General features: G+C 39.4%; 1 protein-coding gene across 3 annotated transcripts in view; it reads right to left on the bottom strand.

Annotated features, from left to right (window-relative positions):
* Slc12a6 (solute carrier family 12 member 6) overlaps positions 1–14,770 on the bottom strand; it is a 91,959-nt gene that overhangs the window by 26,850 nt on the left and 50,339 nt on the right. For all 3 annotated transcript variants that reach the window (XM_034496413.2, XM_034496415.2, XM_034496416.2), the window contains 5 exons: positions 4,718–4,812; positions 3,729–3,860; positions 2,383–2,529; positions 1,237–1,291; positions 646–776 (listed from right to left, as the gene is read on the bottom strand). In XM_034496413.2, coding sequence (XP_034352304.1) covers positions 646–776; positions 1,237–1,291; positions 2,383–2,529; positions 3,729–3,860; positions 4,718–4,812 — 560 coding nt within the window. The remainder of the gene's footprint in view (positions 1–645; positions 777–1,236; positions 1,292–2,382; positions 2,530–3,728; positions 3,861–4,717; positions 4,813–14,770) is intronic.

The following is a 14,770-nucleotide window of genomic DNA, read 5'->3' as shown; positions in this document are numbered from 1 at the left end:
ACAAAGTTAACAAAAAGAGAGGTTCGGGATACAACTCAGCCAGTGAAACACTTGCTGCACAAGAATGACCACCTGAGTTTGATCCCCAGGGCTTATGGTAAGAGCTAGGCATGGTGGGATGTGCTTATCATCTTAGCACTGGGGAGGCGAAGGCAGGAGGAAACCTGGAGCTAACCAGCTCCACAGCCAAAGGTGCTGAGCCCCAGGTCCCAGTGAAAGACCCCATCTCATAAAACAAACTGGATGGCTCCTGTAGAACAGCAGGTGAGGAAATAGGTTGATCGCTGGCCTCTACACACAGGTATTTAACATACTAGAACACATACATACAAACACACATACAATATAAAAAATAAACTTTATTTTACTTTTTTTTCATTGACATATGTACAAGTCTTTTGTACTTAGATATGAACTCCCTGGTTGAGATGATAGAGTTGGGGACAATCAGACAGAGGGGAAAGGACAGGCAGGTGAAGGACACCTCAACCTTTCTGCTTAAGCGTCATGGTAGGAGGACAGTTGCAGGCAGTTATCATCTGATTGGCTGCCACGCCTCGCCTGATCTCAGAAACCTTGATATCTAAGGACAAAATAAACCCACAGAGCTTCTACACTGTAGTCCATGACTACTCCATCACTTACCAGAAAGATTTCAATGGCACCAAGAATATACATAGCTGCTGCAAACGTGGTGCCAAGATAAAAGCAAAGGCCCACAGCCCCACCAAACTCTGGGCCCAGGGCCCGGGAAATCATGAAGTATGAGCCCCCAGCTGTAAGACAAAATAGAATTTGAACATAATAAAATAAGAGCATCACTAAAAGAACTGTACACAAGTCATAAGCAATAATTTAAGAATATGCACAAAAAGATGTTTTAGACTTTGGGAAATCAAATGTAACAAAGTAGATTTGCTAGTGGGAATATGGTGTGCCCAATACTCTACATTTTGTCACTATTAGGGAAAAAATTGGAAAACTTCCTATAGAAATAAGACAGTCTAATAAAACATTTTATAAGCAAAGAGTGAGGCTGAAATTACAGCACTGTGGTCTAAAATTAATGAGATTTCAAAACCTTAAGCTAAACAGCATTAGTCTCTCTGGCTTCCAGAAAGTGTCTGTTACAGTACCCTATGAACAACAGAATAAACACATTAATTTTCTTTGGAAAAGCATAAGCACAGTGATTACTCACTGATAACCCCTGAAATTCAAGGTTGGGCTACTGACCTGGCACCACTCCGTTAGTGGCAATGGCACTCATGGAGATGGCAGTTAACATTGTCTGTAGAAGAGAAGAATTTTACTACACAGTCGAGCTGACATTTCTGAACTACTTTCCCATGTATGAACGTCAGAGCACTTAGCAAACATTTTACCCATTTTTATGAAACATTGCTGTATAACATTCAAAAGAAACAGCTAGGGAGTTAACGTGGCAAGTAGGCTGAACCCACCTACAGATTAGCTACAATGTCAAAAATACAGTAAGAACCATTAGGAAAAAAATAAAACATTATGTAGTAGCACAGTAGAGAAAAGGCGTAAAAGCCAGAGTTGCTGCAGGCACAGTGACTAGCTAGCGGCTACTTTAGTGCAAATGAGAGGTAAAACCAGCAGTGTGGGAGTGGGAGTGAGAGGGAAAGGCTGCATATCCAACAGCTCAGAGAGGACAGATTGGCCATGGTGAGTGGCAAAGGAGGAGTCAAATATGACCTAGAAGTTTCGACTTTGAGAAACTGGGAGTGGAGAAGCCTGTGCCCTTAAGTTCTTAATGACATAGGTTATATCTGCTTAACCTGCATGGTTAGTGCAGGGGGAAGATTTACTACAACAACCGGAACAGTAGAAAGTGGACAGGGATGGGACAAAGAAGAGTGAGCAGTTTAAATGAAGGAGAATCAGAATGGGTTGAGTGTGAGAGAGAAGTCCTGGGGAAAACTGCATGATTTCTAGGAAGGGGAAAAAAAGACTTCAAAGTAATCCAAACCTAATCCAGGCCCGCCTCACCCTTCCATGGCACTGCCAATTGTATTTTCAGTACATTTTGGAATAGTGTATGCATTTTCTAATGTTTTCTGTTACAACATCAGTGTTTTCTATGCTCAAATTATCTATATTTTAGATTATTTGAAGACCTGCACTTTGTTATGTATATATTTCCAAAAATCTAGGAAACCATATACTACATAGTAAGTAATGAATAGTAGGTGCTTGGTGAAAATCTTTTAGATTTTAAGATGAAAATTCTCTCTCCTGTTGGGGTCATGAGTCTTTTCACATATGTTCTGTGCTGTTCCCCAGGAGGTCAAGCACATATACTCTTGGCAGCTTGAAATGACATAGGTAAGCTCTAGGAGCCAATGCCAGACTTACACAGCAGCAGCAGATGAGGACAATTGCAAAGGCCTGAAGGACTCCAGCTGTGCCCACTACCCAGGTAAGACGCAGAAAGAGGATCACTCCAAAAATATTCTGTAGACATGGGAGGTAGACACCCATGAAAGTACCCATTTGGGGGCTCTGAAAATAAAAAATGTAAGACAAAAGAGAAATTATATAGTTAGCCATAAAAGATGCTTTGATTTACTATATTAAATCTCAAAGTGGAGTCAGGAAGCTTAACCATTACCTTCTAAGATCTCTTAGTAAAGTTCATCGCTATATTTCTATTATCTATATACATCTGTAATTTGGATAACGTCCCACATGTTTTTACTATACCTAAACAATGGAACATTCAAAAATCTAAAAATGTCTTTTGTTCAAAGTTGCTAAAGTTCTTTCCATTTAAAACAGAATGATAAGCCAGCGGTGGTGCAGCTGCTAAGCTAGCCGCCTGCAGAGGGCGAGCCTTTGCTCTCTCGCGGTTCGAATCCCGCTTTCCCCATGTGACTCCGCCCGAGTTTAATGGGGGAAAAAAAAAAAAAAAAAACCAAAAAAACAGAATGATGACTTGTGGAAATTGCTGAGAATTCAGGTTCAAATTCTTCATAATAGCTGGTAAATGAAATTGATGGGGAAAATAAAAACTTGAAGGCCATTTGGGCCCTTCACAAAGAGCTGACCTAACTGTGTGAATTGGTGTAATTTTATTGTAAGAAAAATAGTAGTATTTTAAAATTGTTAAGTAGCCTTAACAATTGCTGGGTAACATTATCATGGTACATGCCTATGATTCTAGCACTGGAGGCTGAGGCAGGAGGATTCTAAATCTGTCTTATATTTGAGGCATAGTCTCAAAAGACAAAACAAACAAAAGAACCCCAAAAACCTGTACCAGGCAGACAACTTGAGCAGCCACGTAGATCTATTCCACCCCACTGATGTGCTAATGTCTCTTCCTGCAATGCTGTCAGTCACATGGTTAACCACTTGGTTTCTGCTCAAATCTACCATGTCAGAGGGCCTCCTCTGCCCAGCCTACCAGAGTAGCAACTTCTTCTAGCAGGCTCTCGACAGTCTCACTGTTTTAAACCCTGCTTAGTTTTTGGTCAAGCCTTACTGACACTAAAAATGCTATATAGTTTAACAGTTTACAGAGCATAGGGACTGGCTTCCCACATGAAGCTAAGATACTGTACATCTGCCTGGGCCATGATGCCCATGCTCATCACTGTCCTGGGTACATAAAGTATTTACTACACTGTTTCTTAACATGGATGGATGCTGTGGATATGGCTCCATCATCTTTATTTATCCCGGCTGTTGTGAGGCCTCACCTTGGTAGGCTTCTTTTTCCCTTCAGTGATGTTCTCTGCCTCTTCATGTTCCTTTGCTCCTTGTGTCAGATTTGTATAGTTCGCCATGCGGTTGAGGAGAGAAGACACCTTTGGTCTGGTGTCCATTTCTTCCTACAAAGCCAGAAATAATTTATGAAGGATACTGAAATTCAGCAACAAAATAGACTCTCTACCAGGATACAGAAAAATAAATGATAAAATTCTTCAGTGAGACAATTTTTCCTCACATTTGAAAGACTGTACAGAGCTGAGGGTACAGCTCAGTGAGAGTAGCTGCCTGCATGCTCACGGTCCAGGGTCCAACTCCCAGCACGGAGATGGCAGAAAAGACCATGCTTAATTAGAGTAACAAGTCAAGGTAGGATACAGTTCTGCAATGCATTAAGGTTTTTCACACAAATGTGTATATAATTATGTTTGTGTTCTCATTTGTTCCCCTCCTCCTCTGCCTTCTCCCATTCCTTCTGACTCTCTTAGAGACTAGGTTCCCTTCCTTCCCAAATTAGTTCCCCCTTCTCCTTTCATGTTACTTGCATGCTATTATCCTGTCTCTACCTCTCTGCTCCATTAACATCTCCTTTCCTTCTCACAGTCTGTGTGCGCTTTCCCTCTCCCTCTCTCCCTCTTTCTCTCTGACACACACACACTTATATACACATACAGGAGAAAACATTCACTCCAGTATCTGTCTTAGTTTAGCTTATTTTGCTTAACATAATGATTGATGTTTCTAAACATTTTTCTGAAAATGTGATGATTTCATATTTCCTAGTAGCTAATCAATTCCATTATGCAGGTTGGAAAGACAGCTCAGTCAGTGGGTAAGAGCCCTTGCTACTCTTCCAGAGTCCTGAGTTCAGTTACCAGCACCCACATTGGGAGGCTCACAACCCCACTAACTCCATCTCCAGAGAAATATGATGTCCTCTTCTACACAGACACGTACACACAGATAGTTAAAATATTACCTCAAAGAGTGCCAAATTTTTATCAAAATATTCATCTCCTTCTTCATAGTTGGAATTATTGAGATAAGCATTTCGAGCTTTTTTATGTCCGTCATCTGAAAAGAAAGGAAAAGACTGGCTTTTCATGGGTACTAAGACACCAGCACCAATAACTATGTTGCCTCTGTGTTAGCAGAAACCACTTCAGAATCAAGTTCAGCTTGAGTGGTAGACCTCAGTTAGCACTGCTGAGAGAATGTGGTGTTCTGGCAAAAGCAAATCAGGAAACCAAAGAAATCAGTACAAATTTCTTTTCTTAATGCAGAGACATCTGGAGGCCCTACCCTTGAACTTACCCACAAATAAACAAAAACACACAGTATTTCTTGGTGTGTTATACTGCTCTAGGCATGGGCTACTTTACAAATTGTTGATGCTGATAATGGGAGAAAAAGCTATTTCCAAGGCTGTGTTTTAGATGTATGTGTATGTATGTGCATGTGGTGTGTGTGTGTGTGTGTGTAGAACAGTGCAAATGTGGAGGTCAGAGGACAACTTGGTTAAAGTTGCTTCTCTCCTTCTGCCTTGGTAAGGTCTGGAGCGCAGGCTGTCAGGAGTACATGCCAAGTACTGTTGAGCAATGTTGCTGACCTCCTTCCTGATGCTTTATCAATTTTAATAGGTGACTTAATCTTTGATGATGGTTTTTTAAAAAATTCTTTGATAATTTTTTAGGCTGTATTTTGAATATATTCAACCCTCCCCTTGCTTCAAACCCAGCTTTGAGACCGCTTCGTTCCCGTGAGATCTAGTTTGCATTGCTCAGCAAATCTCACGTTTGGGATTAAGGTGTGCTCTGATGCGTAGTCACACTATTAAGGTCATTATCATTAAACGATGACCTGAATCTCTTCTTCACAGCAATCATTAAATGCTAATAGCTCCTCAGCTGGTGCTGGGATTACATATCCACTTCATTCCCACTGTGCTGGATGCTGGCTGGCTGGAGCTTGTGTACATCTTGTGCACACTCTAACAGTCACTGAGTTTATATGTACTTCTGTCTGGAAAACAGTTTCCTTTAAATAACCCATGACCTTCAACTCTTATACTCTTCCTGCCCCACCCCCACACCAAAACCCCCATCCTTGAGATAACGTATGAAATTCAGTTTGAGGCTAAGCCCTCTGTAGTCTTTTGTTCTCTGTATACTATGCAGCTCGAAGTCAGTAGTAGTTTTTGAAAGAGTCTCACCAGACTAGTCTCAAACTCTTGACTATCCGTTCTCAGCCCCCAAAGTACTAGATTATAGGTGTGTCTCTTCATGGTCAACATCTAGTATACCTTTGTATGAACCCTTCCATATTATTTTTATGTTGAAAGTACCTAACTGAAATCTAATGAACTAGCTATAAGCAGACAAAGAAGAATCCAAGATCCTGAGATAGCAGAGCTTGTGCTATATATGAATACTTCCTAATCTTTAGCTTTTTAAATTGTACATAAGTTACATAATTGCACAGTCTGACAGGAGAGAAGAGAAAAATGTATAGATGTTACTTAAAACTAAGATTTCTATTACTGAAAAAAGATACTAATATAAAAATTAAAGAAAATTAAAAGCATTGTATATTACTTTAAATCTATTAAGAGGAGCCTGGAAAAAGGACAGCAAACTATGGAAATGAGCTGGTCATCTGAAAGGACGAGAGACTGACATGACGAAGCTCCTGATGGTTGAGAGGAGTACAGAAAAGGAGTACATGACTGACACATGAGACATTCAAAATATTTAAGCCAATTTTGCCAAGTTTTAAGAAAACAATATATACAACTGAAAAATAATGTAAGAATCAAATAACTATACTGTCTGTTTTGTGCTAATTACATTTGAGGATAATTATATAGCCAAAGACTGGTTTTCTTGGGGGTTTTTTTGGTTTGTTTTTTTAGAAACACATTGTAGCTAATTTATGACACAGAACAGTGCATAGAAAACCCCGGCAGTTTGCAAACCTTTGTAAAACTAACAGATCTAGGCAGTCATCTCGATGGCTCTGAAAGCTGTTGATAAAAGAGCTGAAGTATAACCTGCCGGTGGTAAATGAAAGCGAGCATGAGCCTGCTGACCAACACTAACATCACTGAGGGCAAGACACTGTTTCTCCTATGTATTCTTAGCAAAAGAATGGAAATTCAATCTAGTAAGCCTCTCCAGGAATGCAGAAAATACAAAGGAAAATACCAAAATATATGGTAAGCATACTCAAAGATATAATCACCACAGTCAGAACATAATGATAATCTAATTTCTTCAGCAAATCACAACCTAAAAGAGTAAAATTTTACAGATTAAAGCCTTTGATATGACTGAAATCTAAGATATGATCTTTGTTAGAACCCTGGCTCAAATAAATGTGAAAAGATATTTCTAAAACAGAGAAATGTTGGGCTAGAGATGACACAACTGCTCTTCCAGAGGACCTGGGTAAAATTCCCAGCACACAAACAGCAGCTCACAATCACCTGTACCTATAGTGACAGGGATCCAACACCTTTTTTTGGCCCATGGGCACCAGATACACACGCTGTACATAGGTATATATGTACACAAAACATCCATATACATAAAATAATATAAAAAATTAAAAACAGGGAAATTTAAATATATGCTTAACTGGTAAAGGTTGCATTTATTACTCTTGGACTTCTGCAGGACCAGGAAGCACCGGGGGACTAGGTCACTGGCTCCAATGGGATCTGAGAGTCTGCAAGACCAGTTGCTAACTCCCGTAGTCTCAGAGGTCAGTGAGTGTCCTGAGCTTCAGTGGCCAGGGTCCCCCGAGAAACTGGGGATTTGGCTTAAGAGGTCTTTAAGATTAGTATGGGTGTGGGATTTGAATTCTGAGGTTCCAGAGGTCACTGCAGGACCTGGAGTCTAGACTATTGTGGTCTCTCTCGGGTTACTTAGAGCCTACAGCTTTAGTCACAGCCCACAGATAGTACACAGACTTCAGTGGCTCTGCTATTTGATATCCTGGTCCCAATGGAGGGTCAGAATTCAGGCAATGATGGAGGTTCTGAGCCCACCTGTCTGCATTGGTTCTTCGTGTGCTGATCCACCCTGTTGCCACTTATGGCAACAGGGTGATCCTGTTGCCACATGATGGGATTATCTTGGTGACTACACTTGAAAACACTAAATTGCTCCAGTCTATTCAGCTGAACTTCATGCAGACAATTCTTTGGAAAGAACCACAGAAACACCACAGAATATACTCCAAAGATAGAGAAGTCAAAACTGAAAGTCAAACATACTCTACGAGATATACACAACACATCAAAGAAACACAAAGACTATAACGCAGCCGTGTGCTGTGGCCCATCCTAACAAATCAACTCCCTAATCAAGGAACCTAAAACCATATAGATAGTTGAGTGTCTAGCAAAGAATTTAGAGTCTTACTTTTTAAAAGACTTAATAATGATCACATAGAAGATTCTAAACAGAGGGACACATTAAGGAAATTTAGCCTAGACTTCAACAAAACAGTCTCAAAAGTAAATGCAGAAGTAAATTGGAGGTAAACGTTCAAAAGATAAAGGAAACATCTAGCAAAGAGACTGACAAATTAACAAAACAAAAAGAAAAAATACTTGAAGTAAATGAGATGGTCAATCAAATAAAAACTACAACAGATGCCATTGTGGACAGACAAGAACAAGCACAAGAATAGATTTCAGAGATGAAGGACAAAGTCAGTGTAACAATACAAATGCACACACACACACACACACACACACACACACACACTTGTGGTGATAGGTACATGAAAATGTAATTAATAGTAAAAGCACGAAACATTAAGTGAAGCCTGGAATCAGAAAAACTACTCTAACTGCATAGGTCACTGAGGTGTGTATATAGCATTTAAACTGGACAGATGTCCACAGAGGAACATCAATATAGCTACATGATGATTTTATATTTGAGACTTTATTACAATAACTTTATTTGAGATAGGGCTTCACTATGTAGCCCTCTGTCCTAGAACTCACAATGTAGACCAAGTTGGCCTCAAATTTGCTGATCCATCCACCTGCCTCTGTCTCCTGAGTGCTGGGATTAAAGGTCTGTACTACAATTCTGGCCCAATAAAGTGATTTTTAAAAAAACAGTAATTTAGTTAGTGTTGGTGGACATTTGGACACATGTGCCACTTGCCATGGATATGGAGCTCAAAGGACAACTTGTGGGTGTTGGGTCTCTCCATCTACCACGGGAGGCCCTGCATTGAACTCCAGTTATCAGGGTTGGCAGCAAGCACCTTTATCCAAGGCGCTCTTGCCACCCAATGATAATCTTTTAATGGTAAAAACAAACAAACACAAACAAACAAACAACAACACAACCATGGTATGTCAATATTTCTTTAAAATATTCTAGATAACTATCAAGGGATAAATTTTATTATGTTTTAAAATCCAGCATTAGGACCATTGTGTCCAACTCCGCCACTGCTGCTCTGCTTGGCTCCCTCAGTCTTGTGTCCCAGCTGAGTCAACTTACCTGTCAGCCAATCTTTCTGTGCCAGCTTCTATTTGTTTGACTACTTATTTTGGAAAAGAAATTAATTTCCCTGGAGACTTTGCATCATAGAAAGACAATGATGCTTACAAGACCTAGTTATCCTGATCAATCCTGGCCCAGGACAATCATGAAAGGTAGAGGCTTTCCAGAGACAGAACCACAATTCTTGTTTTGGTTATACAGAAAAACATGAAACTAGAAGCAATTTTACTGAAAAGCATGGGTCACTTCTCAGCTAGAACATGGTGGCTGGGAACCAGGCACAGTACAGGCTTTTATAGTCTGGGTTACACAGGAATGTCAGACACAATGGAATTTCTAGATATTCCAAGTGAAAATCTTTTTTTGTCATGAACTCAGAACGAAGCATATATTTCAGGGCCCTTGAAAGTTATACAAGAATTCTGGGGCTGTAGAGATGCCTGGGCAGTAAACAGCAATTATTGCTCTTGGGGAGGATCTGAGTTTGGTTCTTAGTAATCTCATCAACAGCTCACAGTTCTAACTCCAGTTCCAGGGGATTAGATGCTCTCTTGGCCTCTATGGTACCAGGCACACATGCGAGGTATAAACTCATACAGGCACCCCTCCCACCCGCCACAACACACACTCGCACATCTTTAAAACAAAAGGATCATACTGAACCATAGGAAGATCGTTTTGTAAGATACCCACTGGCTGTGGCAATGACCTGACTTCAGCATCCCACCATAGCTGCCATGTTTCTTCCCTCTGGTTCTTCCAACCCAAACAGCATGGATACCATGAGGAAGCTGCTGTGTATCATGGCACAGTGGAGAAAAAAAAAACCTGACAGAACCTTTTTTCTTCTGAAAATTTTGTTCTGCTTTTTGTGACACATTTATGTCCTATAACTTGCTTTTATTGTTCTTTTTTGTATGTGCTAAGACGGAACCCAGGGCTTTGAGCACACCTTGATTAAGCTATACTCTTTTCTCTGTAATCAGAAAAAGTACATACCTAATATCTTGTTTAAAGATCTTTATTGTTTGGTTCAATTTCTACAATGTTGCTCTTGTCAATTACCAGTAACACTGTATTTTGGAACCAAGATAAATTGCAAAACTAGTTCTTTAGCCTCCTGGCCTTGTCAGATGGTCTTTGCTGTCCTGATCTAGACAGAGATGGAACATTAAGAGTACTTAATTTTCTCTGACATATAGCTGTTTGAACCACATCTACTAGAACAGGAAACATTGTTTCAAATGCTGTAAAAACTTTACTGTTTTTAAGTGAATGAAAGGTTGGAAAAAATATAAGAAGTAGTAGGTTGGAAGTAGAATTTGTTAAGTACTCTGAGAAATACAGTGGATATAGGTTTTAACTAGTGAGAAAGAAAAAGTTAAAAACCGTTTTTTTTTCTCTTGTACCTTTTTCTGAAAGAGACGTGAACAAAGGCTCACAGGTTGGCTTCTTTGCTTGTTTGCTTGTTTACTTCTTCAGTGATGAGGACAGGACCTTGGCACTCATGCATTCTGGGTAAGCAAGGCAGCACTGAGCTATATACTGAAGCCCTGCAAGTGATGCTTTTGGTCTATGTTGTTTCAGTCTGCAGTCAGGTAGAACATATTATGACTGACTGCTCTATTTCTTCCAGCGATGGCCTGCTTTCTTCCTCTTCAAGAAATCGTGTCATGTGTCCTAGGGTTTCTGAGGGATTGGATTTTGATGATGCCATCAATGTGATGCTGTCTTCTGTTTACTGTGGTTCCTATGAATTGGCTGACAACTGAATTGGCTCAAGTACATGACATTTGTTATTTTTAGGGGAGAAAAAATTGCTGCATAATTGCACTGTGATCCTTTATTTTGTCTGGTTATCTTTCTTTTTGACATATAAACAAGCATTGATGATTAATGCCTGGATTCATTATCTTATGAGGGGAAAAAGTGATATTTTCATTGTGTTAGTCTTCATAGGTCACATATTTCAAACTAGAGACGTTCTTTTAAATCTACTTCTTGGCTATCAAGTGGTACAGTTAAATATAAAACAGATAATCCATTGTTCTCTCTCACAGAGCAATCAATGAAGCGGGGGCATAAGAACACTCCAGTTATGGACAATTAGTTTTTAATTTTCTATTAAATGCTCCATCTACTTATATTAAAATGATTATATATGTCTTAAATACGAACATAAGAAGCATATAATTTTATACATATACTTTTTGAGATAGGGTCTATGTAGCTCAGGCTAGCCTAAAGTTCGTGTTCCTCATGGCTCATCTTCCTAAGTACTGGGATGATAGGTGTGAACCACCATGACGGGGACATAAATGCATTTTTGATAAAAAGCCTATCATGTATTTTAGCAAGTTGATTGATAATGCTATTTGTTTATTTTTGAGGCACTGGGGATTGAACCCAGGGTTTTGTGCATGGTAAATAAACATACTAACATTGAGCCAAACCACAGCTGTGGAGATAATCTTAGAAACTGCTACATATAAGAAGACCTACACAAGACCAATCTGGCTAACATTCCAGCATGGAACGGGGAGGTGAAGTCCCAACCCCTTGCTGGATAGCTACTGACAGGTAATGCTTCTGGGGAAGGAGAATCCCTTTTCTCTAAGTTTGTGGCCTCTGGTAGGTCAACCACACTCTACTGGATGGCTCAATATCCACGAGTATGTGGGCATCATACACTAAACTCAGTGGGCTGTAAAATAAACGAAACAAAAGCAAAACCAAAAACAACCCCCCAAAACACAAACCACCAGATAGGAACACTGGAGCACATGGGGAAAGAGGGAGGGTCTGGGAGGAGGTCCAGGAAAGGGGCAAGGTGAATATCATCAAAATACATGCAGCATGCATGACAATCTCAAAACAGTAATAACAATTTTATATTTAAATTAAAATAAAAATACTGTGTGCTTCAGATTACAAATACTTTGTTTAGGCTGGACAACGCTTTTCTCATCCAGCCACTGTTAAGTTTTGGTATCAAGGCTATGAAAGACTCAAATTAATTAAAGTGTTTGGTTTTTATACTATGAAAGAAGATTGTACAAGAATGTATCCTCTCATGTTTAAGAAAACCTGCCACGACTCACTAATGTTTGCCTGCGTGCTTTCTAAAAATTTTTAAATCGAAAATTATACACATACACACATAGGGAAAAGTTCGCAAATTGTTAAGTACACACTGGATACATTATCACAGAAGCAGTTTCACCTCCCATACATTACCTCAGCCTGACCCTGAGTTTTGCAAGAGAGCTGATGAGTCAGTGGGAACAGTAAATACATTAAAATAACTGCAGCCTGTTGGCAGGAGCAGCACTTAGCAGGTCGGAAGATGCTGTTTTAAATCCCATTTGGCAGGGAAAGTCTGAAAGATGTTATTATAAAGTGAATTCAGCAAGCAAGACAGTTGAGCCAGTGTTCCCTGCAGGTGAACCCACACACAGGAGCTTCTTAGAAAGACCTGGGGGGGGGGTGTTTGTGGTGTTGGGGGTTTGGCTTTGGAGATGCTGGGATTTGTTTATTGAGGTGCTGGGGTTGAGCCAGGGTGTGGTGTTTGCTAAGTTAGTATTGTGTCACTGAATTATAACCCCACTCCTGAAAGGTGGGGCAATTGTAAAAAAAAAAAAAATTACAAAATACAGTCTTTGTCTATTTCAGTGCTGTTTGGTAATTCATGATCTGTATAGATTCTTACCTTTCCCTACCTCCACTTCACAAACATTCCTGGTCAGATAACAAAGTAGTCTCGGACTTTCTAGCTTATCTTGCCAATTTCACAATTTAGGGGAGAAAAAAAATTGAGACAAAGTCTAATGTAGCCCAAGCTGGCCTTGTAATCTTGACCTTGTTGCCTGTGTTTCCCACATGTTGGGACTACAGGAATGTGCTACCATGAGACAGGCAGATGAACAGAAAGAGACAGAGCATGCGTGCACACCCAGTTTCTTCAATTCTCTGGAGCTTTTTCTGTAAGCAAACAAGTCATATCAAGTTCTTTCCCTACTGTGAACTTTCTGATAGCACATTTTTCCACAGCTGCTATTGTATACTCTAATAGCTAAAAAGTCAGCAGTGTACAAACCCAGACATGCATACCACCATACAACATTAATTATTAACATACAATAAATTTCTTATTCTCACCCTTAACTAAAAAAGTATAATACAAACTAGAAATGACATTTTACCTATTAGTAAATATTAAAAAAATATAGATTAATAATATCAGTTTGGGCTGGAGAGCTGGCTCAGCAAGTAAGGGCAGTTGCTGCCTAGCCTGACAAATCGAGTTCAATGTCCACAACATATAAGGTAGAAGGAGAAAACCAATCTTGAAAGTTGTCCTCTCACCTCTACACACATGATATGTCATGCATGTCATTCCCTATATTAAATAAGTAAATAATAAAACATTAAAAATAAAATAAAATAACATCAGTGTTTGAAAACAATGTGGCAAGCATTCCTCCATACCCAGATTAGTGGGAGTTTATGGTGACTTACCTTGTTGAAAATGTATAAACCCTCTGAGAAAAGTTTGCATACAATGTACTGACAACTTTGATTGCACAGATCCAAGTACAATATGCTCATTGCAACATAATTTCTTTTTTCAAACATTGTATGGGTGTGGGTATTTTGCTTGTATGTTTGTTCATGGGCCACATGCACAGAGTGCTTACACAGGCCCAGAAGAAGACATTGGATTCCCTGGAAGTGCAGTTATAGATGGTTGTAAGCTGCTATGTGGGTGCCTGGAATTGAATCCAGGTCCTCAGAAAGAGCAGCTGATCCATCTACATGCCCTTCAACATAATTATTTTTTATCAGTGTTCTAGAAATAACCTAAATGCTCATGAATAGGGGAAGTGGCTGAGTAAAACTGCAGTGACAACCATGTCCCTCTGCATTCTACATCAAGGATGAAGTGATAGGAGATACCACAACTAAAACATGACACGACGAAAGGCCACTCGAATGATATAATGCCACTGACACAAAGGGAAAAGTAATACAGAACATTAACATTTACAAATAAAATTTTCTAGAATTCCTAATAAATCAAAATTAAGTACTTGGGGAGAAGAGACACTTTGAAAGATTTACTTTTTTAATGTTGATCTTTTGTGCTGCTTGGATTCCTCATTGTACTGTTTGTAGAAAGTAGTACAAGTTGCAAGTGTATGTTCTGAAATCTACAAGTTCTGAGAGCTTATGAAATTCATGTTAAATTACAATTTCCCTACAATAAATAATACCTAGAGGAAATCAATTCACATCTATAACTTGTTTCATAGGCAAGAAACTGGACTATAGATTTTATGATTATTAAAGGCCATTGTTGTCTATGAAGGCTTTCAGTAATTACATTACTATTATATCTTATTTGTTTGTATGTGGGGTAATGATGAGTGCATGCACACATGTTGCAGTGTGCTGTGAAGGTCAAAGGAACCTGATAGAGTCGGGTCTCTCCTTCTACTATG

The sequence above is a fragment of the Arvicanthis niloticus genome, chromosome 2 (genome assembly GCF_011762505.2).
Source record: "Arvicanthis niloticus isolate mArvNil1 chromosome 2, mArvNil1.pat.X, whole genome shotgun sequence".
Taxonomy (NCBI): domain Eukaryota; kingdom Metazoa; phylum Chordata; class Mammalia; order Rodentia; family Muridae; genus Arvicanthis; species Arvicanthis niloticus.
The sequence above is the reverse complement of the archived record's forward strand: the minus strand, read 5'-3'. Positions and strand labels throughout refer to the sequence as shown.